At 46.1% G+C, this 25,241-nt stretch overlaps 1 protein-coding gene across 2 annotated transcripts in view; it reads left to right on the forward strand.

Annotated features, from left to right (window-relative positions):
• Nucleotides 1-24,562, forward strand: part of LOC144823997 (uncharacterized) — a 67,193-nt gene extending 42,631 nt beyond the window's left edge. For both annotated transcript variants that reach the window (XM_078683013.1, XM_078683015.1), the window contains exon 2: nt 21,139-24,562. In XM_078683013.1, coding sequence (XP_078539139.1) covers nt 21,556-23,691 — 2,136 coding nt within the window. In that variant the 5' untranslated portion in view covers nt 21,139-21,555 and the 3' untranslated portion in view covers nt 23,692-24,562. The remainder of the gene's footprint in view (nt 1-21,138) is intronic.
• The last annotated feature ends 679 nt before the right edge of the window (nt 24,563-25,241 follow it).

Below are 25,241 nucleotides of genomic sequence, written 5' to 3' on the forward strand. Positions count from 1 at the left end.
CCACATACCATCGCACATCTGCCCTCACCATCCGCATATGTGTGCACCACTTTGAAGTCAGACCCCCTTCTCACCAGGACCAACACACCTCGCGCATATGGGGAATAAGATGCAGCAAATTGGAAGCCCGCCCATCTGCCCAGTGCCCCATGAATCGAGCTTGAGGCCAAGTGTGTCTCCTGCAACAGTGCCACCTGTATGCCATGCCTTGTCAAGTAAGCTGCCACCTGGCGACCCTTTTTGGGGGAGTTAAGCCCTCTCACATTCCAAGTCAAACAAGCACAATCGGTAGACATCACGTTAGGGCAGGAGCACTAGTAATGGATGTCAATAGGGACGACTCTGCAGCACCCCCCCCCCCAAGAACTGGCAAGTCAAGATTTTACACAACACTAGCATTACTTCATATATAAAGGATCGAGACATGCGTGGACAAAAAAAGAAAAGTATACAATCATCAACTGTAACAAACCACCCCCCCCCCCTCAGCCCACCTCCCACTCCAACCTCCCAATCAGGTCGAGACCAGCCCCCCCGCCCCTCCCAAATCTACAACTACGTGGGTGATACCCGTTGGGGGAAGAGGCACAGCAGCGTGTATCCGCACCGAGGTGCGGTCGTCGGAATTGGTCCCATGGTCAAACCCCGGGGACTCCAGTGTTAGTCACTCCATGTAAGCACATAGTTCCCTCCTGTGCACCACGGAGAGCTATAAACTTATATCAGCGCCTCTCGCCCCGTCACCCCCTCTGCAACCCGCAGCCACAAGTTCGAGGAGCAATCACTTATGGAATGGTCACTCAGCACCGCAGTTCTGAAAGCAAGGTCCAACAGTGCACAGAGCAGCTACTTAGTCCGCATCTTCCAGGCCCGATTCCTGCCGCTCCGGCGCTGGCTGTTGATCACGTGGTCTACCTTTGGAGATGTGCTTCGTGAATTTCAATGGCGATTTCGCGTCAGTGAAAAAATGATGCTGTTCTTCGTGCGTCACCTTCAATTTCGCGGGATATAGCATGGCATAAGGCACCGCTGCCTCGCGGAGTAGTTTCTTCACAGGGACAAATTTGCGTCTCGCAGATTGGACTGCCGGGGGGTTGTCAGGGAAAAAGGATAGGGTGTCACCTTTATATTGCACCGGTGCTTTCGCCCTGGCCTCCCTAAGGATCGAGTCACGATCAGCATAGTTAAGAATTCTTGCAATTATTGGACGCGGCGGGGCGCCCGGCTTTGGCTTGGGCCCCAGCGACCGGTGAGCTCTCTCCACAATCATCACATTGGACAGGGCTGGTCCAAAAAGTTCGCGGAGCATACCGTCGATGAAGGTCTCCATCTTGTTGATCGGCGTTGTCTCCGAAAGGCCCAGGATGCGCACATTATTACGCCTAGAGTGTGCTTCTAAGTCCTCATTCTTCGCGCTTATCACCTCTAGTATCTTTTCCATTTGTAACAGTTGTGTGCGCGCCTCGGCCTGGGAGTCATGATCATCCGACACTCTGTTTTCCAGGACATCTAGGCGCTTTTCATGTCTGTCGACCTTCTTTTTCACAATATTCAACCCTGTGGCTAAAGCAGCTATCAATCGTCTTCATCCCAGCTCGCAGTTCAAGGAGGATAGTACGAGTGTCGTCATCTGCATCATCCTGCTCAGAGGATGCCCCCCCAGTGGCACCCTGTCCCTGTGCTTCCTCTGTCAGACGCGTCTGCCTCTTGGCCTCAAACGCCAGCTTGGCTTGTCGCGGTTCGGTCTTGCCCATCATCTCCTCTACCGTGGTCAGGCCAGATGTCGACAGCCACACTAAGGCGGGGGGGTCCGGGCATCTACCTGCACAGCAGCCATGTGTAGCAGATGGCCTCCTTCAGCACCGCACGGCCACCAAACCAGGGGGGCCTCTCTACTGCCTCTCCGCTCCGTCCAGTAGGCGGTCGCCTGGGCCACAGGTCTGTCAGCAGTTACGAGCTCTTATGTCGCCGCAAGCTGGTGGTGTGCGCCGCGCCTCACCAGCCCCCTGCCGCCCGCGTCCACCACAGAACACCCGCCCCGGCCGGACACTCGCCCTCAGGCTGCCAAGGCCCCGAGGAGCGCCCTGTGCAGACTCGCGAGCAGTGCTCCGCAGACACCCCAGGCAACGCGCAGACTAGCAGGGCACCGCGAGTGGCTGTGCTTTGGCCCAAACCCGCCCAGACTGCACCACACAGGTCCCGCAGGCTGCACTCGCCGCTGTGTGCGCTCCGCGAGCCCCGCGCAGCCAGCCCCCACAGGCCCGACCTCTCACAAAGCCCCCACTCACCGGTCGGCACAATGTTCTGCCGCTCCACCGCCTCAGGGCACCGGCAATCCGAGCAGGAATCTTCCGGTCATCTGCCTCTCCCGCATGCCGAGTCAGCTCCCACCCGGGCGCCTCCCGGGGGCAAACACAGATCCGCTCCTCTCGTGTAGGGTCAGCTCGCTGCCAAGCAAGCTCCACTGGGCGATCGGACTGCTCCGCTCCCGCTCTCCAGCACCGTTCACTCCGATGCCGGGGTGCAGCCCGTCTTTCAAACACTCTCACCGGAGCGTCGCGAAGCCGCCATCTTGTTTTACCTCGGCCGTCTGGTCTTTTCAGGAGCTCCGAGGCACAAGCGCGGCTGTTGGTCCGCCCGTGGGTCACCAAGACGTGCCTGAGCTCCCCGCAGTCCTCCAGAAGGGAGTGTGAGCCCCGTCGGGGGGGATTAAGATGGTATTAGCCCGGTGAATGTTTCCGGCTCACGGAGCTCCCTTACGAGGCAGCCATTCCGTGTCGCGCCGTAGCCACGCCCCGTGGCGTGCCCATGTTATGTTACTGGAGCTTGTGTAACATGCCCATGTTACTGGTGCTTGTGTAGTGTGCCCATGTTATGTTACTGGATCTTGTGTAGTGTGCCATGTGACTGGCGCTTGTGTAGTGTGCCATGATATGTTACTGGATATTGTGCAGTGTGCCCATGTTACTGGCACTTGTGTAGCATGCCCATATTATGTTACTGGCGCTTGTGTAGTGTGCCCATGTTACTGGCACTTGTGTAGTGCGCCCATGTTCTGTTACTGGCGCTTGTGTAGTGTGCCCATGTTCTGTTACTGGCACTTGTGTAGTGTGCTCATGTTATTTTACTGGATCTTGTGTAGTGTGCCCATGTTACTCGTGCTTGTGTAGTGTGCCCATGTTATGGTACTGGCGCTTGTATAGTGTATCCATGTTACAGGCGCTTGTGTAGTGTGCCATGTTACTGGCGCTTGTGTAGTGTGCCATTGTGAGAAGTTGGCCTGGCATATGATGTCCACTATTCTAGTGGGTACCTTGCACCAGTCCAAATGACCCTTATAGAAAGCTATCCTAGTGGTAGCTATGGAGAGCAGCCTTCAGGCTAAGACTTTGAGGCTAGTTAAGCAAGCTGTTTTACAGTCTATAATCTCTTGAATGATCAAATGAAAGCACACCACACAAGGTATATATCAAATATATATGTATTGAATCTAAACACAACACCTCTGGTCTCTTTATGAGGTCAGAGGTAAAAGTACAATACAAGGAACTTAATTAGCATAAGATAAGCTGCACAGTATACATTATGCCCTGGGGGCCTCACAAACCATATACTAAAATAGTGGTATAAGAACCACGTGAGAGAAAGAAAGCAGGCCTAGGGCCCATAGAACCGCTGGGGCAACCAGGAACCACCCAAGGTTAGGATGCAGAAGGCCCACGGGGGACACGTGCAGTGTCTAAACACAGCCGAGGATCATCATTGATCGCTCGCTCGAAGGTGTGGTGGCAGCATTCCTGAAGGTCCGCTGAGCACTGGGGGCAGACTGCGAGCTAGTGACACTGTGTGGAGCTCTTCTGCTACCTGTTCTCTTTTTTGTTACATAACCTTTTAATTGCGCTTCCCGCCCGATAATTTTAAATACCATTTCCCTCACTCTCCTTACCTGATTTTATTTTGGGCCAGACTGCGGGTGATTTAATACCCGTTCCTCCAGCAAGGTGTGCCTCCCTGCCCCGGTCCATCACGGCTGACGTGCCGCTTGTTGTGGAGGGCAGGCGCCATCTTTGGTGAGGACCTGGACCCCGGCGGTGACGCGCGCTGCGCTCTAGCTGGGGGTGGGGTTTTACTTCAAATTGCAATGCCCCCCCCCCGGAAGCGCAGCGGACGAGCGCAGCGGGCGCGACGACGGCGCGCCGAAGGTGCGCCTAAGGTAAGCCCGTCTGCACCTGTCCGCGGCCGACCGGGGCTAGGGGCCAGTCCCCCTACCCGTTTGTTCAGATATTCATCTTCTGACCTACAAACATTGCGTGCCCTTTGGCCTCTCACCACGATTACTCGGACTAGACTTGAGTCACTGGGGTTACTCTGTGACAGTGAAACTCTCCCAGAGATAGACTCTCTTCTGGCTCCGGCCCCTGGTCCCCTCCCCACTTTACTTCCTTCTTCAGATTTCAACTCCCTTCCTACCACAGGGCCCCTATATTCCCAACTCAAAGTGAGCTATCTTAATACTCGCTCTCTGGTAAAACACCAGCTGGAAATTTTTCATTATCTAGACTCCTTTAAACCTGATATACTGCTGCTGACTGAGACCTGGCTTAACGAGGAGTCCTCCCCAGACATTCTTGCTGCAGTGCCCTCTGGGTATTACATTCTTCAAGCGAATAGAGCCTGCGGCAGTCCAGGAGCTGGGGTGGCAGCGATTTATTAAATATCCAATTAGATTTTCCACTCTGTCAACCATTAGTATTCCTTCGGTTGACCTTCTTGTGCTGAGATTGGAATCTCCACTGACCCCCCTCACTTGTGTCCTAGCATATCGTCCTCCTCAGCCGATGCCTGATTTTCCAATGCTGTTTGGCGACATGTTCTCCCAATTAGTGATTAATCACTCTAAAATCTTAGTTTTGGGAGACTTTAATTACTGGCCCACCCACGAGAAGGAGAGCACTTGTTCTATTATGTTTTCTTATCTTTTATCCGGTATGAACTGTAGCCAACACATAAACGCAGCGACTCGCATCAAAGGCCACGTCTTGGACCAGGTCTGGACTTTGAATTTGGATATGTCTGCCCCTCTCATCTCCCCTTGTTTATGGTCAGACCATTCTATCATTTCTTTTCTCCTCACGGTCACCTCTTATCCCAGTAGGGTCCTAGAGGGTAATCTTTCGGCCCGGAACTGGAATAGAGCTGACCTTAGCGAATTTGTTAACCTTCTCAGAAGCTCAACTCCTTCTCCCTCTGACTCTGACCATATCGACACCCAAGTCTCCGCTCTTACGGGCTGGCTCGAATCAGCCAGCTACATCGTGGCACCTCTTAAGCAGATTAAGCTCAAGCGCTTGCACGACGCCCAAAGATGGTTTACTGAAGATCTTAAAGGCCTAAAGCTCGGTCTTAGGCAAGCCGAGCGCTGTTGGTGACGAGGCTACGCTGCTGACATGAGACTACGCTTCACGTCCTTGCTTAAAGAGTACAAAGCAGCAGTTTTACTCGCAAAGACCTCTTATTTTTCCAAAAAGATTGTGGAATCAGCGTCCAAAACAAAAGATATTTTTTCTATTGTGGAGGAGCTGTCACATCCAGATAGGGTTACTATTAAGCCTCCCGCCTCTCGTGTGCTCTGTGATTCCCTCAATCCATTCTTTGTGGAGAAAATTGCCAACATCAAAAACAGTATTTCCCTTGTGGGTCCTTCCCCTCCCTCTATGCTGAATCCCTCCTTATCTTTTCTTAACCCTCAGCTATTGAATCAGATCCCTCCTATTTTGGAGGAGGAATTCTTAGTTCTTTTAAATAAGGTTACCTCTGGGTCCCCCACTGACTGTTGTCCCCCCCTAATTCTTCGTGAGGCCTTTACAGCCTGTCCGCTTTCCCCTCTGGGGCTTCTGAATAAGTCTCTCTCCTCTGGCTTAGTCCCCAGCCTATTTAAAGTTGCAGAGGTTGTGCCTATTTTAAAAAAAACAACGGCAGACCCTTTGGTCATGAGCAATTACCGTCCCATTTCCCTTCTCCCTTACCTTGGCAAAATTCTTGAGTCCCATGTGACCAACATTCTGAGCTCATTCATCGAGCACTCTCAATATCTCGACCCCCAACAGGGGGGTTTCAGACCCGCTCACTCTACGGAGTCTGTTATCCTGTCAGTTATGGAGGAACTGCGAAGAGGAGCGTACTCTAACATCAGTCAGGTTCTGGTGCTCCTGGACTTGTCAGCCACCTTTGACACGGTCGACCATGATATTCTGGTCGACCGTGTCAGGGAGGCTGGCGTTCGGGGCACGGCTCTTGACTGGATCCGCTCCTTTTTAAGCAATCGCCAGCAGGCGGTCCGACTCTCGCAGTTTACTGTGGATCGGGTCAAACTGACCTGTGGTGTCCGGCAGGGTTCCTCCTTATCCCCTCTTCTTTTTAATTTATATCTGGTTCCCCTTATTTGTTCTTTGCGAGGCAGCCATGTCACCGCGTTTAATTACGCGGATGACATTCAGCTGGTCTTTAATATCGACTCCTCGGCCCAGTCCATTGCCAATTTCCATTTAACCCTATGCCATATCAATGACTGGATGGGGGTTAACCACCTCAAACTTAACCCCGACAAGACCGAGTTGGTTCTTGTCGGGGGCGCTGCCAACCCATGGAAATCCACCTTTTGGCCAGCGAGGTTGGTTCTCCCCCCCCAATCCAGTCGACTCAGCTAAAAGTCTGGGGGTAATCATTAACAATGACCTCACACTAAAGCCCCAGGTTAATGCTGTAGTCTCTTCCAGTTTTTTTCAGTTGCGGAAAGTCCGTAAGATTGCTCGTTTTCTGACCACTGCGGCTCTTACTTTAGTTTTGTTAGTCTTATTCATCTCAAGGCTGGATTAAGCCAATTCTCTTTATGTTGGTATCCCGGCGTATCTAATGAAGAGGTTACAGCTTGTTCAGAAGCAGGCTGCGCGCCTTATCTATCATCAACCCAGACACCAACACGTTCGCCCTTTGTTAAAATCCCTCCATTGGATTCCCGTGTCCGAGCGCTGTAAATTCAAACTGGGTTGCACTATTTTTAAGTCCCTTGCCGGAACGGGTCCGTCCTTTATTTCCTCACTAGTACACCCTTATGTTCCCTCTCGCAACCTCCGTTCTTCTCATCTTGCCTTGCTTAAGGTCCCAGTCTATAAACGCAAGAAGCATGGAGGTTTTGCGATTCTCCTTTCTTGCCCCTTCCCTTTGGAACTCACTCCCCCTAGGAATTAGACTTGCTTCCTCCTATACTTATTTAAGGTCCCTGCTTAAAACCCATTTGTTCTCTAATGTTTATCACTAACACCTTTTGTTCTGCGGACTGTCTACCCCCTCGTGCTCGAGCGTCAAGAAACCGTCTGGTGTTAGTTGCGCTATAGAAATATTTTTTACATTACATTTTTTTTACTGTCTATGGAGAACTAACAAGTTACAAATTTTAAAGATTAAGGACACTTAGAGGTGAACTGCGATGGAACCCTTTTAGACTTAGGCACTTCGAGAGTCAAGACCCACGGGAGCACCGAAGTACTCGAGTTACCTCACGGAAGCCGGGTGCATAGATGTCTTTTGATGTCGGGTTTTGTCATCAATTCCTATGGAGAGCTGCGAAGAAATTCTGTAGGCGACCAGAGGAAAAGTGTCCAGGTGGATTGGAGATCCACAGAACCTGAAAGCAGAGGGTAGAGAGTCTGGGTCACTAGCCAGTGACCAGGATGGCGATAGGAAGATGCCCCCGATGTTGGGTGTTTTCAGGTGAAGGAGGTGAAGCTTGACTCTTCAGCCACGAGGTCCAGGAGGCGTCGATGATGACCAGGAGCTGGGGTCGAGCTGTCGCATAAAGGATCTCGAGTGCTGCAGCATCAGAATCTGGATTGGACCCAACAAGCCTTGGCAATAGCAATCCATGCAAGATGACAAGATTGGCTTCGTTTCAGACCAGCAAGGTCTGGGGGACTCCTCCTTTGGAGAGGAGTGAGAGCACGTCTAGAGCAACCAGGAAAGCTCAAGAAACAAAGGATTGTCCTTCGTCGGGGCTCGCTAGCCAACAGACTAGGAACTGGGAAGGCGCCTTGAGCTGAAATGCACAGAGCGGGCTCACGGAGCACTCTTGGAGTGTAGGCCTCTGAGCTTCAGTGCAAAAGGTGCTCGGGGCAGGGGCTTCAAATACCCCAATGCACAACTTCGGGATACCTCGGGAAGCAGAGAGAGAACAGCTAGGCTGTGGTCCTGATTAGCAGGGCCACAACCAGACTAGAGTCGAAAAACCAGTGAAACACGGCAAAAAGTGGAAGCAGATCCTACTCTCCTACACAGCCCCACCATCCAATGCAAGGACATTAAACTAACCTTGACCAGTTGAGCCTTCATATTCTAAGTGGAAATATCTGGAGAGTCCATCTGCATTGGCATGGTTACTCCCAGGTCTATGTTCCACTGTTCAGTTCATCCCCTGTAGGGGAATGGACCACCTGAGTAGTTTGGGATTTTCATCCTTCATCTATTTTAGCCATAAGAGGGGCTTATGGTCTGTTTGAACTGTGAAGTGAGTGCCGTACTAGTATGGCCTCAGCTTCTTCAGAGCCCAAACCACAGCAAAGGCCTCCGTCTCAATAGCTGACCAATGTTTCTCTTTAGGGGCCAGCCTTACGCTAATAAAAGCTACTGGCTGGTCCTGACCTTCATCATTCAATTGTGACAGCACAGCTCCTACCCCCAACTAAGAGTCCGTGTGGTGAAGAGGATCACACCCTGCACTGACCCATCGTGCTCCTCTGCGCACAGGAGGTCAGGAAGAGGCTCATTCTCCTCTTCCGTTCCAGCATCTGTGGCTAGAAGCATGCCCACTTCTGACCTCTCCAAGTGGGGCTTCAGGCGGTTAGCATGCAGGACCCACAAGGGGTTCCTGGGAGACCGCAGGTCCACCAAGTAGGTAACAGGACTCTTGCGCTCCACTACCTCAAATGGTCCGGTCCACATATCCTGGAGCGCACAGGGCTCCACTGGGGCCATGACACAAACCTTTTGACCAGGCTGAAACTCGATCAGAGTGGAATTCTAATCATGCCAGCGTTTCATCTCTTCCTGGCTGGCTTCCAGATTTGCTTCTGCAAGTTTTCTGAAATGCTGAGTCTTGTTCCTGAAGGCCAGCATGTAACTAAACACATCCTGGGGAGGTTTCCTGGGAGATTGCTCCCAGCCTTCCTTGACCAGACTCAAAGGCCCTCTTACCAGGTGACCATAGAGCAGTTCAAAGGGACTGAACCCTAGGGATTTCTGTGGCACCTCACGGTAAGCAAACATGAGGCAGGGCAAGAGGACGTCCCACTTACGTGTCATGGGCTCTTTTAGGCCTATAATCGTGCCTTTAAGGGACCGGTTCAATCTCTCAACTAGGCCGTTTCCTTGGGGGTTGTAAGGAGTAGTAAACTTGTAAGTTACCCCACACTCCTCCCAGAGAGACTTCATATATTTGGAAATGAAGTTGGTTCCCCTGTTGCTCACCACCTCTCGCGGGAATCCAACGTGGGAGAAAATCCCTATCAGTGCCCAGCTCACCATGTGGATCCAAATCCAGAAAGGAAATTCGTCTGTTAGAACGCCTTTCCAGCACTGCCACTAGTTGACTTACCGTACTTGGAAAAATGTCGATTGAATAGGATCGGTAAGATGACTCTGGCTTTTTGAAAGGAATTTTTTTTTTTTTTCTGCAATCTTGACTCGTCGTAAATAGCTAATCGCTACTCTTTAAATTCTCTCATTGCAGTACTGACCGTCCTCCCACATTGCTTATTAATTGATTCAACCATTCCCGTCTCTCCAAACTCCTAAGATCGGTAAGACCACTTTTGATCTTGCCACGTATATAGTACGTTAAAGAGGCTCTCCCATCTGCAGATGTAAATCGGTTACCCTCTTGCCTTTCAGTTAAGACTATTCTATTCAACTGTTTTTATCGGTCACCTCCTCTCCAGTCCAGAGACGACATTGAGTTCTGTTAGGGGTAAGATAGTTTCTAGTCTCTTGGACCCTCTTTCGTAACTTCATCTTGTTAAAAAACTGTCTAAATGAAGTCTCTCCATCTCTAGGTAGCCGTCCATTTTACAGCGCGCAAGAACCCCAACATCCCTGTAAGGGCATATTCTGAATAAGAATACAGACCCCGTGCAATAAAAGGTGAGTATTATGAGACATTGAGGGTATCGTCTGGATTAGTCCATGCCCAAGTCCACTCTCCGTTATGAATCAGGTTAATCCTCATGCCGAATATCCTTTATTCCATAGGAGAAGACCCTTCTACGAAAGGCCATTCTCCTGAGTACACGTCTAGGACCCCCCTTAATTGGTAAGCCTTTCCAGAGACCGGGAGTAGTATCGTAAAGCAGTGCTCTTGTTGTTGTCCGAAGTTGAATTGCAAAACTGTATAAATCGCGTCATTCATGGTTTTTTCCTTCTTCTTTCTTTTGTTTCATTTGTTACAGATATTGCAGTAGGCCCTGTAGAGAATCCCCAACGATTTCAGTGGGTTTCGAAACGCGTAGGCCCCGCCACAATTGGTCTGCGTGAGCATCTGGGCATCTAAGTAGTTGAATCCGGAGCTCTATTTTGTACATTACCTTGCAGCATTAATTTATAATGAATTTCAATTAGTCTGTCTGAGATATAGGAATGTACTATGAAAAAATAGTTAACTTCATTGCTCTTGGAAAATACTTGTAGACCGTGGCTGTTTCTTGCTTGTTGTTTTTTACTGTTGTGTTACTGTGTTTATAAATTGCTCATATTTTTTCCCTTAAAGTGTGTGAATATGATATGGTTGTTTGTGATATGCTTGCAATTTTGAATGAATGATTGAATGCATGGTTAATGCCTCTATGTCCCACGTGTTTGTCAGAAAAATCCTTTTTGTACTATAAATTAAACCTTGAAATACATTCTTTGAATTTTTTTTTAAATAAAATGCTATTGATGAGCAATTCCCATTCTTGAATTTCCTTTCTGGATTTGGATGGACATTGGTTTATTCAAATTATTTATATCAGTATTGGCATTTCTGTTTTGTTAGATAATTATCCGGCTCAGCCTTACTGATTAGAGCCAGCCCTCATTTGTTTCTTGCATCTCACCATGTGGGCCTGATGGCTTCAGGATACCAGGTGGCATGGCTCACCACGACCAGGATAAACCTGTTGCCCATGGCTGTCTTGGGGTACAGAGGTCCCACAATGTCAATGCCCACTCGCTTGAATGTGGTACTGACAACTAGAACGGGCTGGAGTGGGGCCTTGATCTTTCCCCCACTCTTTCCACTTGCCTGGGAAGTTTCACATGTCCTGCAGTGAGCATCTGAGCTCCTGTGCATCTGAGGCCAATAAAAGTGGGTGACCAGCCTCTCGAAGGTCTTGGTCTGCCCCAGATGTCCTGCCAACGGCACATCATGAGCCAACCCCAGTAGGAAGGTACTTAAGCGTTGGGGTACCACCAGCACACATGCTGACCCAGGTTCAGCAACCTTAGGCTCACTGTAAAAGAGGTCATTCTCCCAATAGATCAGATGTGACCCTGACTGATCACCTGCTGCCTGGGCTGCAGCCTGTGGCCGCGGTCCCTCAAGAGAAGGGCACGTTCTTTGCTGCTCACAAAATTCCCCACTGGTGGGCCCTTCTTTCTACTGCCATTGGGTCAGCTCAAGCAAGTCCCCCAGTTCGGCTGCCTGATCCCCTGTAGCATCCAGGGCATCCCCCTTAAGGTCTGCTCTTTCCTGGACCGTGGGAACCATGAGGGCTGGTTTCCCGCGCCCCCTACCCTTTCTCCTTAAGGCAGGGGCCTGGGCCAGACTTTCAGGCTCCAGGTCCTTCTGAATATCCTGAATGGCTGCCATTGACCTAGTGGTAGCACACACCCACTCAGGCAGGCCTAACATTTGCATGTGAGCTCTACTCTCTACCGTAGCCCTTGGGGAGTTCTCTAAATCATTGTACAACAGACAGGCTGCCGGCATGGCGGGCCTCACTGCTACTTGAAGAGTTCCTGAGTTCCCCCCTCTCAAAGGGAACATTAGCCACATCACACTGGCTCTCAGAGTTGTCTGCTGACACTACTGGGCAAAATTCATGGGGGACAACTTGCTCTTTGGACACCAAACGGTAGCTGACAGCAGCCACACTAGCTCCTGTGTGCCTCAGAGCCTCCACCCTATGGCCATTGATGGTCACCCACTGCCTCTACTTGTTAGTGTTAGCAGGCAGTGTAGGGTCAGGGACCTTCTCAAAATCTCCTAGCGAGACAAGAGTCAATTCTATAGGATAACACCCACCTTGGGCACCCATCTCCTCTCTCCCAGGGCTACACTAGCAATCTGGTGGGGTGGTGCACGGGGGGTTACTTCTGGTCCCTCTGGGGACACTGGGGATCATAATACTGGTGACCCACTTGACCACACTAAAACAAGTAAGGGGTCCCCTGCGAACAGGCCTACCTGACTTCTTCTCATAGGGAAGCTGGGACATCACTGCTTAGTTCCCTTGGGAATTACTTTGGGGACCTTTCTGGAACTCCCTCAGTTTACCTCTGCCCCCCATTTCTCTGCTGGGGACCCTGCCCACCCTTGGCGGAGTCTCCCAGAGAACCCTGGCGAACCCGGGCTCTCACCCAGCGGTCTGCCTCCTCAGCAAGTTTCCTAGGGTTAGTCAGCTTGCTATCAACAAGGTGCTGGCGTAGCACTGGAAAACAGTTACTAGATAAATGCTCCCATGCAAACAAATCATACAGTTGCTCAAAAGTTTCCACTTTGCTACCTTTTACCCTGCGATCCATTGCTCTGCAAAAAAAGACAGATATTAAACCCAAGTGGTATTCTCTAACTTCATACATGTTCTGAATCTCTGCCTGTACATTTCTGGGGTCAAACAATAACGTGTCATCAAGGTCTCTTTCATATGGGCATAAACCATCCTGCTCTCTTCAGGCAGATCCAACAGGGTATCACTCCCATCACTCACAAAGCGTCCCCAGAACCCCGCTCCCCAATCCTGCTCAGGGACTCGGTGGGATACCATGGCTTTCTCATAAGCGGCTAACCATTACCCAATATCCTAACTCTTGTGAAAATCCTTGATGACATCCTTGGGAATGTAAACTCTACTCTCAGGAGTTACTAAAGGTACGCAGCCACCAGAGGGCGAGACCGGGATACTCCTAGCCCTGATCTCCATCTCCCTCAACATTCTTTCATGCTCCATTTTCATCTTTTCACGTTCAAAATCCAGCCTATTCTCAATATCCAGCTTTTTACTCTCAAGATCTTTCTGACCATTCAATTTAGTAATCTCCAAACTATGCCTCCTATCTCTCTCCCTGTCCTCCAGCTCTTCTGGAGTCAGGCTCCTTTGGGATACACTGGTACCTGGATTGGAAGGCGATTTCCCTCCCCTCCATCTACTTCTTCCTCCTGCTGCCCTCCCTCATTCTCTCCCTCATTACCCGGAGACTCTCTCGCCTCCAACGAGGCCTCAAGGGCCTTCTGGTACTCCTCCTTCCTAGAGAGACCGGCAACAGGGACTGTGAACTGCTTACAAATTATTTTTTTAGCTGTCTCACAGTGTACATTTCGAACCTATGTTCCTCAAAGGTGAGAACCTCGAAAGCATTGGATGCTGGCTTACTCATTGTAACAATAACGAGCAACCACAGTCACAACAGAACAAAATCAAAACTGTATGGGGTTGAACCTAGGCCTACACTCACTAGTAGCGTACACCAGTTATTGTATGTGGATCACAAATGTAAGTCTTGATCCCACCGCTGCCAAAATGGTAGAAACGGGAGGCCTCTAGATGGCAGCAGTTGGCGCTGATGTCCAAATAGTGGTCCCTCATCCTAAGTCAGAGTAAGGGGGCTACACCCTTCGATAACCCCTGCTCAGCCTTGTGGTAATGTAGCACAAGCAGTCAGGCTTATCTCAGAAGCAGTGTGTGAAGCATGTATGACCATACACAATAAGGCAATGAATACGCTACAAATGGACACCACACGTAGGTATAGGAAAATAATTCTCTTTATGTACTTAACACATGCCTTTAAATGCAATCGGGCAGTCACAAGGCACTTCAGTACAGTTTCACTTCCAATAGCAGCAAGTATTAGCAATACGCAAGAATAGTATGCGATAACAGTGTGCATGAATCACACGCATCAACAGTAGGGAATCACAATGCACAATAACAGAATGCGACAACAGGGCGCATGAACCACACGCAGCAACAGTAGGCAATAACAATGTGCAATATCAGTACGCGATACCAGGGCGCATGAACCTCACGCATCAACAGTAGGCAATAACAGTGTGCAATAACAGCATGCCCTTTCAGGAAGAGGGGTAACTGCAAACACAACAATGATGGACAGAATGTGGATCAATGTCACACATTCACCCCAGTCCAAAGATCTGGGCCCAAATCCATCGTTTTTCCACTCCACACCACCCTGGGTTAGACAATGGCGATATGGAAGAGGGGCATGCTATCAGACGTCCAGTGGGAGGTGGAGCAATCATTCACCTTGCCAGGCACATCCCTGCTCACATCAAAGGGTCACCCCTCCCCACACATTTGAACTGCAGGAAGATCTAATCCAGGTCGGCTCAGCCTGCCCTTTCCTTCCAAAACCAGACGGCCAATACACATACCAGCAAAGCACACTGTACGACTTGGGCAAGAAAATTCCTCCTTTCTAAAAGTGGTATTTTCAACCACAGCACATCAAAATAATCCTCACGAAAGGATGCACTGTAATATTCTGTGCTCAGGCATACTAAATTTGAATCTCCTATCATGTTCCTGGGGACAGCTTGGATCGTAGGATGTAATGATCAAACTGCTCATCTAGCCTAATGGAACAGATAGCCTTTCAATAGTGAAAACGCCATGGAGTGTAATTCATTATCAGCACATGCCACACAGACCAAGGCAGGTCCTATCTTTCACTTGCAATGCACCCTGCCATAGGGGTGACTTATATGATGCCAAGGTATGGTTAGGAGTTGGGAAGTGGGCACACTTCACAATCAGCAATGGCAGTTCTGGACTGCGCACAGACTCTGCAATGGAAGGTCTGAGACATAGGTTACAAGCTGCTACTGTGGGTGGCGCAATCAGTACTGCAGGCCCACAAGCAGTATTTGGTTTACGAGCCCTGGGCACGCACGGTGCACTATACTAGGGGCTGACAGGCAAACCAAATGAGCCAATCATGAAAATACCAATTCATACAGTTACTTGATAATGGGAGCATTCGCGCTGTGGCACTGAATAGCAGTGGCACAGCGTCCAGAGCGTCTAATAGCAAAACAGAGGAGACAAAAAGCAAAAAATGGAAGGGAGACCCACGCCAATGGTGCCAGGTCTAACAATGAAAATATAATTAGATCATATGTATGTATCTGGATATTTGAATTTCTTGATATAAATATACACTTGTGTATCTATATATTTATTACTTTACTCGTCCTGTAAAAAAATAACTTTGACTCTCTCCGATGCACTACTCTATATTTCACCCTATACCTCTCAAAATATATCCTCAACCTCCACTCGGACTCTTCCCAAACCTCTTTCTACTCTGTGACCTCATGAATAACCCTTTCTAAATTCTTCCCTCCTCTATCCCTCATTTGACTCATCCCAAAACTCATTGTACTACTATGATCTCCTTCATCCATTTCTAGAGATTCTTCCCTCCATTTCTCCTTATACTCATTGCAAAACCTCCTCTTACTACTATGGTCTCCCAATAAACTTTCTAGTCTCTCCCCTCTTCTATCCCCCCCCCATTATCATTTACAATCCAACTAACAGTCACATGTCCACTACTCACATGAACTAAAATGTCACTATACTTATCTACCACTAGTCCTTTTTGGGTTCTGAGTAGCGTGCTACTCAACGAAAAGCGCGTCAACGCCTCATCAAGGGTAGTAAGCCCTATATAAATGCAATTACAAAACAATACAATCAGAGGCTGAAAGAGCATATAAACACCTCAGTCAAAAAGTGCATCTTGGATGTTAAAATACCCTTAAAAAGTTGCGTCCCCTCTGAAGAGCTAAAGACTGTGGAGCAAACATTAGTTATGTTATGTTATGTTAAATCATTTATAAAGCGCAAACGGTTACACTGAGGTGTCCTGACGCTCGTTAATACTCCTTACAGCCAAAGCCTGAGTCAGCTAAAATGCCGTCTTAGGCCATGAAAACGTGGTTGTTTTCGAACTTTCTAAAGACCAACAGTTCAGAGGTCCCCCTAAGATATAGAGGGAGATTATTCCAAGCCTTGGCTGCTCCATAAATGAAACTCCCTCCACCCCAAGAGACTTTTTTTGTAGATGGAATAACAACCAATTTGGCACTTGATGAGCGAAGGTTTCTACTAGGTAAGACCACGAGAAGTGTTTTTGAAAGAAATCGGGTCCTTTACATTGCAGTGCCTTATGCACTGTACATAAGGCTTTAAACAGGACTCGCTTCTTTACAGGGAGCCAGTGTAGTTTTCTTAATCCATTTATAACCGACGTAAATTAGTCCTCCTAAAGTTAGACTACAGCAACACAACTATCATGGGCACCCCAAAAACAGCCACACTCCATACAGCGGCCAGACTTCTGTCGGGGGAGAGTCGCTCCAACCACATCACTCCTGCTCTCAAGAATTGTAACTGGCGACCAACCAAGGCAAGAATTATATTCAAAACTGTGTGCATAACCCACAAAGCGCTAGGCACTAAAAGCCCAATCTACCTCACACATAAATTAACAAATGCTGTCCAAAAGAGACCCCTCCGAAGTTCTAACAGTCTACTACTGATTTCACCAAAATTTAAGAGAGGGAAATCTTGCACATGTTGTTTCTCTGGAAACATCTCTAGAATTTGGAACTCACAACCTCAAGATTTAGGGGACAATCAATCATTGCCTCACTTGAAGAAGCAACTGAAACTTCTACTCTTTGACAGATACCTAAAGTCCCCCTTTAAACTGTCAGTCCAAACTGTTTGCCTCTATCCCACACCCTCTAAATGAATCATTCATGGGGTTTTTATACTCCTTTTAATAATTGCATTGAATTTAACTACCCCAAGTGCTTTCCAAAATGTTGTCTTGCTTTGGTGCTAAGGATTTAATAAAAATATCTCCCACAAGCATAAAAATTCTCATGAAATTTTTATTTTTTGGCACAGACGTCTGTGGATTTGGCTAACGTGAATTATGGTTAGCTAAAATAAAACAGATGCTGAGTTTATTCACATATCTATATAGTATTATGTGCATAGAATGTAATTATCTTTTGTAAAATAAGTGTTATTCTATTTTAGACTTTGAATTGACACGTTGCCTGCGCTCCGAGACTGAGGAATTCGAAATAGTGGTAAACGTGTGCTATTTATAAGTTATTACGTTCATACATCCAAATATACCTCTAGTGTGGTAATATTACATCCAATAAATACTGCACCCTGCAGTATCACATTTTATTGGTGCAGTAGTATCACAACCAAATTTGCTTGACATTTGCAACGAGGGTCTTAGTCAGCCCCACTGGTGTTCAAACCTTTTGACCTCTGAAGTATGCTCCATTCTCTAAAGTGGGCTCTTATACCTCACTGCTTTGTTAAAAACTCAACTTTGTAATATTGACCATCTGTAGAGTTATCATACGCTAAATCCCGCTCAGTTCCAGGAGTCTGGTACTTTTCTAATAGTGGCGAGCCGTGTGTGACACTTGAGGAGGAAGCAATAACCAGCACTCTTGGCAGGCAGCTTGTCTTCTCAAACTGCCTGTATTTTTAATAAGACAATAATCTAGTCATGCGATACATATCAATAACACATGCCTTCCTAGCTAGAGCATTTTTTTTTTATAGAAGTGAGTTTCATTTTAGATCTGATTATTCACATCAAAAAGATGCCTGTTCTTCTTGTGGAAGCATCACGATAATACTTTCTAATTGTTTATAAATTAGGGTCACCAACATACGTTGACGAGGGCCAGACTACACACCCATTCTGGTTCTCATTTTCATTAACGCATGTAAATAAGATTCAGGTGTTTATTGTGAAAACCTGTCATGGCTCCACCCTCAAAGCCTTTACTGACCAGGTAGGTTTACATGATGACTCCATGTCATTGAGAATATGATTCACCAGTGCTAGGTTTTTCGTTAACAATGTCCTTCCTTTGAAGCAATCCCCACTGCTCCTTCTTCCCGGAGCACTTTCTTTGTCTCCTTCACCTAGAGCACTCTGCTTGCCTAGCCTTTACCTCCTCTCATGCACTAGCCTCTTCCCCCTTTCCTAGGCCCACCAAGGCGCTCTATGCAACCCTACCACCTAGGGTGACCAACTGGCATTGGTGTAAATTTAGGAGGAGAGAAAAAATTCAGGATAAACAGTAAAAATTCAGGACACTTCTTTGCTACCTCCTAATGGGTTCACGCAGAGATACATCACTTTGGTTTTTCCGCAGCTGTATGTGCTCACTTTATCCCTGCCTCCCTGCAATATGCTAGCTCTCACCAGTCATCTTCATTCCCACTGTGTATCCATTGCTTGCACCCCCAGTCTCTGTGTCTTGACGGGTGTTCATCCTCCTCTTCTTACCTTATGCCTGGTTGATACCCCGTGCTCCAAAGTGTGTGTGTCCACCCCCCAAATGCACCCCCTTTGGTTTTTGTATCGCTGCCTTCATAAAATGTCATTCCTTTGTCTGCTTTAGCTCACATTGTCTCACTGTAGCCCTGCTCATCGTGTCCCTGCTCATCGTGTCCCTGCTCATCGTGTCCCTGCTCATCGTGTCTCTGCTCCCCATGCCTATGCATCCAGTGCTTCCCCAGTCTGTCTCCATTCTCATCCTATCATTACAACCTCCGGCTATGTTTCATTAGTCGGTGCACAAACCTACTAGTTACAATCTTTAATTTTCTCTTTATTCTGACCGTTGTGGGCCCCTAGGGATAATCACACCAGATTCATAGCAGCCACCCAACAGGGTGTTAAATACCCGGTAAAATTAGCACCATCCTACTGCTTAACATTATTAAATACCCACATATAAAATAATCAGGTGACTCTTATTCTCTTGGGTGCAATATGTCCTTACCCAGCATTTCTCTTTATGTAATAAAGCATTCTTGTTGTGTCCTTAATAACTGTATAGTATTCATTTGCTTTAGAAACCCACAATTAATTAATTAATTAAAACAAATCCAGGATTGCTTTGAACTGTATCCCAGTAAGCCCCATATACCAGAAACACAATCAATATGCTTGCTTATAAATTAATTGTAAAACACACAATTGCCATCACATCTATCCACTACTGAACGTATAAGCAAAGAATATTTATAATAATAGCTCCAACTCTTAAAAAATGTGAGACCTATTACATTGCAAATGCTTGTTCTTTCTTGATCTTGTGCAGCATTGGGCAGCCGATATGTATAAAAGGTGAGACTTCTTGACTTTGCCAATGTGTGTTTATTGTGGTTGTAATCCTCCTTTTTCTTGTGTAGCTCTGGTCAGAGCCTCTGATCTCTGAAGTTACACTTTGTGAAAGATGCTCAGATTATTGTCCGGGTGCTATCACAGGCTCTCAGATAGTATAGAGGTCTCCCTTGCAGCAATTGATTATATTTCCCGCTGTTTTCGTGATGCTCTTTGTTGTGTGGTCCATTCACTGGAAAAGGTTCTGTTAGACCTGACAGTCTTAGGTTGGCTTTTCCCCAACTTTTTTCCTGCCTCCCTCCATTTTCTGTGCTCGTTTGTGCTGGCTTTAGGACTCTGCACCCGTTACCACTGCTAATCAGTGCTAAAGTGTTTGTGCTCTCTCCCCTCGACGTGGTAACATGGGCTCATACTCTGTTGGCCTATTTAATTTGCTTATAAGTCCCTAGTAAAGTGCACTACATGTGCCATGGGGCTGCAAATTATTTGTTACTAGTGGGCTTCAGCACTGACCATGCCACCCCCTTATGCAGCCTGAAACTATTATTTCTCAGGTCTGCCACTGCAGTGCCTCTGTGTGAAGTTAACCACCCCATCAACTTGGCCTTTAAAGCTACTTGCCAAGCCTAAAACCCCCTTTTTATTACATATAAGTCGCCCCTAAGGAAGGCCCTTGGGAACCCAAGGGCAGGACGCTATGTGAGTAAAAGGCAGAACATATACTTCTACGTTTTACATGTCTTGGTAGTGACAAACAGCTAAATTACTTTTTCACTGCTGTAAGGCCTACTCCTCTCATTGGCTATAACTGGGAATTCCTCGGAATACCTTTAAGTGGTAATTCCTGATTGGAAAGTTGTAGCCTCTTCATGTTTTATATCTTTGCAATGGTAATGATAAATCCTCTTTACTGGTAGAGTCTGATTTAACATTGCTAGTTTAGAAAAGCTACTTTTAGAAAGTGAACTTTTCTCTGCTTGTACTGCTATTTATGCCTTACACCCTGTCTCTAATACACGTCTGGGCTAGGTGATGACCACTTTGTGCATTCCTTCTAGAGAGCCACAGACACTGCAAGATTTGGGTGTGATTTTGCACTTATCTGCATCCATATGCATCCCGATGGGTCTTTCTGGGCAGATGGGTGGAAGGGGTCTACTCTTACACTTCAGAGGGTAGTAGACTGACCCCATACAAAGGAATGATAAATCCTTTTGGTAATCTGAAGTGAGGCTGGGATTGAAGGAGATACTGGTGTGCTTCAAAACCAATCTTTGAAGTTTCCCTCACAGCAAAGACACATTTGGACGTAAGTGCTGAGTCTCTGGCCCCATCAAATCCGACACTTATGGATCTAGACAGACCCGCTGTCAGAAAAATTGTGGTGCTGCACAAAAGCCTGAATTGAAGTCTTGGTTACTCCTTGATTCCACACTCCGTGACAGGAGGGTGTCAAGGAACGATCGTATGCCCTTGCTATGCCTATTGCATCTTTACATCGAAAGTATAATCTAGAATTTCTTCAGCACACTTGTCTGTATGGACAATTAAATGTCTTATTAAATGGCAATAGATTTTTGTGATGTACCCACCATTTAAGCTTATCCAGTGTTTTTTTTTCCCCAACAGGTGAATTAAATCCAGTAATGAACAAAAAAGGTTAAGGCATTAAAATCACTTGTGTAGGAAGTAACGTAAAAACAGTACACCTCGAAATTTCTTCCCTTGAAGGCTAATGGCTCGCCAACGTCTTATTCTACAGCAGAAAATCCAAACTGCCCAATGTGATCTGTACTTGGCTCTTAGGGATCACCTGATCTACATTGACAAAATAACACACTGACATACTGAAGCAAGTCTGATAAGGTTCTCATTATGAAGGAAGAGCTAACCTGGATCAGAAAAAACACACAGAAAAGAACCCGTATGAATATCTAGAAAGTGACAACACATTTATTAGGGAGAAAAAGAGCAAGTACAACATCAGAAAATCATACTGGAGAAGAACCATATCGATGGACTGACTGCGGAAAAGATTTATTTGCAATGAAACACCTAATGCAGCATCATAGTGTCCACGTAGAGGAGAAACCATATCAATGTACAGAATGTGACCAAGCATTTATAACAATTGGACACCTAAAACAACATCTGAAATTCCAAACTGGGGAGAAACCATATAAATGTACAGAATGTGGCAAGGCATTTATTACTATTGGATACCTAATTAAACATCAGAAAGTACACACTGGGGAGAAACCATATAAATGTACAGAGTATGACAAAGCATTTATAACAATTGGAGAGCTAAAGCGACATCAGAAAAACCACACCGGAGAGAAACCATATAAATGTACAGAATGTGACAAAGCGTTTACAAGAAATGGAGAGCTAAAGCTACATCAGAAAATTCACACTGGGGAGAAACCGTGTAAATGTACAGAATGTGACAAAGCATTTATAAGAAAAGAAGAGCTAAAGCGACATCAGAAAATCCACACTGGGGAGAAACCATATAAATGTACAGAATGTGACAAAGCATTTAGAAGAAAACAAGAGCTAAATCGACATCAGAAAATCCACACTGGGGAGAAACCATATAAATGTACAGAATGTGACAAAGCATTTATAAGAAATGGAACGCTAAAGCGACATCATAAAATCCACACTGGAGAGAAACCATACGAATGTACAGAATGTGACAAGGCATTCATTAGAAAGGCAAATCTAATGGAACATCACAAAATCCACACTGGGGAGAAACCATATCAATGTACAGAATGTGAAAAAGCATTTATAGGAAATAGACAGCTGAAGCAACATCAAAATATCCACACTGGAGAGAAACCATATCAATGTACAGAATGTGACAAAGCTTTTATAACAATTGGACAACTAAAACAACATCATAAAATCCACACTGGGGAGAAACCACATAAATGTACAGAATGTGATAACGCATATATTACTAGAAGAGACCTAATTAAACATCAAAAAGTACACACTGGCGAGAAACCGTATAAATGTACCGAGTGCAACAAATCATTTCTAACAATTGGAGGACTAAAGCGACATCAGAAAACCCACACTGGAGAGAGATCATATCAATGTACAGAATGTGACAAATCTTTTATAAGAAATGGAGAGCTAAAGCTACTTCAGAAAATCCACACGGAAGAGAAACCATATAAATGTACAGAATGTGACCAAGCATTATTAACAATTGGACACCTAAAACAACATCTGAAATTCGAAACTGGGGAGAAACCATATAAATGTACAGAAAATGACAAGGCATTTATTACTAGTGGATACCTAATTAAACATCAGAAAGTACACACTGGGGAGAAACCGTATAAATTTACAGAGTGCGACAAAGCATTTTTAACATTTGGGGAGCTAAAGCAACATCAGAAAATCCAAAGTGGGGAGAAACCATATAAAGGTACAGAATGTGACAAAGCGTTTATGAGAAATGGAACGCTAAAGGGACATCAGAAAATCCACACTGGAGAGAGATCATATCAATGTACAGAATGTGACAAAGCATTCATCAGAAAAAGAGAACTAAATCGACATCAGAAAATCCACACTGGGGAGAAACCATATAAATGTACAGAATGTGACAAAGCATTTATAAGAAATGGAACGCTAAAGCGACATCAGAAAATCCACACTGGAGAGAAACCATACCAATGTATAGAATGCGACAAGGCATTCATTCAAAAGTCACATCTAATGGAACATCAGAAAATCCACACTGGGGAGAAACCATATCCATGTACAGAATGTGAAAAAGCATTTATAAGAAATGGACAGCTGAAGCAACATCAAATGGTCCACACTGGGGAGAAACCATATCAATGTACAGAATGTGACAAATCATTTATAACAAATGGTCAGCTAACGCAACATCAGAAAGTCCACACTGGGGAGAAACCATATCAATATACAGAATGTAACAAATCATTTATAACAAATGAAGAGCTAAAGCAACATCAGAAAATCCACACTGGAGAGAAACCATATAAATGTACAGAAGGTGACAAGGGATTTGTTAGAAAGTCACATCTAATGGAACATCAGAAATTCCATACTGAGGAGAAACCACATCAATGTGCAGAATGTGACAAAGCATTTATAACAAATGGACAGTTAACGCGACATCAGAGTTCACACTGAGGAGAAACCGTATGAATGCACTGAATGTGACAAAGCATTTATAACCAATGGAGACCTGAAGCAATATTAGAAAATCCCCACAGGAGAGAGACCATTCAACTGCACTGAATGTGAGAAGGCATTTATTAGAAAGTCACATCTTATGCAACATCAGATAGTCTACGTAGGAGAGAAAGCGTATGAATGTACATAACGCAACAAGACATTTATTACGAGGCAAAGATAAATACTACATCACAAATTCCACACTGGTGAGAAACGATATGGCTGTACTGAATGTGACTTAGCAGTTATTACAAAGCAATGTTTAAAAATACATCAGAATGTTCACACATGAAAGAAACCATATAATTGTACAAAATGTGACAAAGCATGTATTCCAAATGGAGGGTGACCATTCAACTGCAGCGCACGTGACAAGGTATTTATTATAAAGAGAGAATTAAAGCAATATCAGCGTCCACACTGAGGAGAAACCACATGAATTTACAAAATGTGACCAGGGATTAATTACAAAGCAAAATGTAATACAAGATCAGGAAGTTAACACAGGGGAGAAAATATATGTATGTTCTGAATACCACAAAGCATTCATAATAAATTGAAAACTGAAGCGACATCCAAAAATCTAAATGGCAAGAAATCCAATGTATGTACAGAGTTTAATAAAGTCTTCCACAGGAAGAATAGGCTAATGCAGCATAAACAAATCCACACTAGAGAGAAACCCTATTAATGAATAGAATGTGACAAGAGATCAATTAATAACAAAATGTAATATAGCAGAATGTTCACACAGGAGAGAAACTCAATAAATGTATTGAATGTGACCTTGCAATAATAAATGGAGAGCTAACTCGACATCAAAAGTCAACCCTGAAGACCGCACTGAATTTAGCAAGGCATTTATTGACAAGGGAGAGTTAAAACCGCATCAAAGTCCCCACTGAGAAAAATCTATATGAATGTACAGAATCAATCAATGGGTATTAAGCACGGCAAATCAGTGAGGTTCTCAAGGCGCTGGGTGAGGAGTTGTTGTCCAGAGGGGCCGATCAGTTGAACAGCCAGGTCTTGAGTCCTTTCCAGATTCATTGATGAGGCAGCTCTTAAGTGCAGGGGGAGTTCATTCCAGGTCTTTGCTGCCAGGTGGGAGTAACCGCGGCCTCCGTGCCAGGTGCTTTAGACTCTCGGAGTTTAAGCTAGGAAGAGGGAGGTGGAATGCAGGTATCTGGCAGAGAGCCATCTAAAGATCTTGCGGCGCATGTGCATTGTGAGGAAGCAGATGGTGGAGATCATGTTGATTTGCTTCTTCATGGTGAGCTTGTTGTCCAGGACAGTGCTTGAGTCAATGGCATGGTCGGTGGGGGAGGGGAAGAAGCCAGGTTCTGCTGATCACCATGCGTTGCTTCAAGGAGATGCGTGGTTACTGAAGATGAAGTCTTCTGTCTTGTCCGTGTTCGGTTTTAGGCAGTTGTGCTTCATCCAGTCGGTGATGTTGGCAGAGCACCTATGTAAGTTGTCTCTGGAGTTGATGAGGTGGATCTAGT

The sequence above is a fragment of the Lissotriton helveticus genome, chromosome 3_1 (assembly GCF_964261635.1).
Source record: "Lissotriton helveticus chromosome 3_1, aLisHel1.1, whole genome shotgun sequence".
Classification (NCBI taxonomy): domain Eukaryota; kingdom Metazoa; phylum Chordata; class Amphibia; order Caudata; family Salamandridae; genus Lissotriton; species Lissotriton helveticus.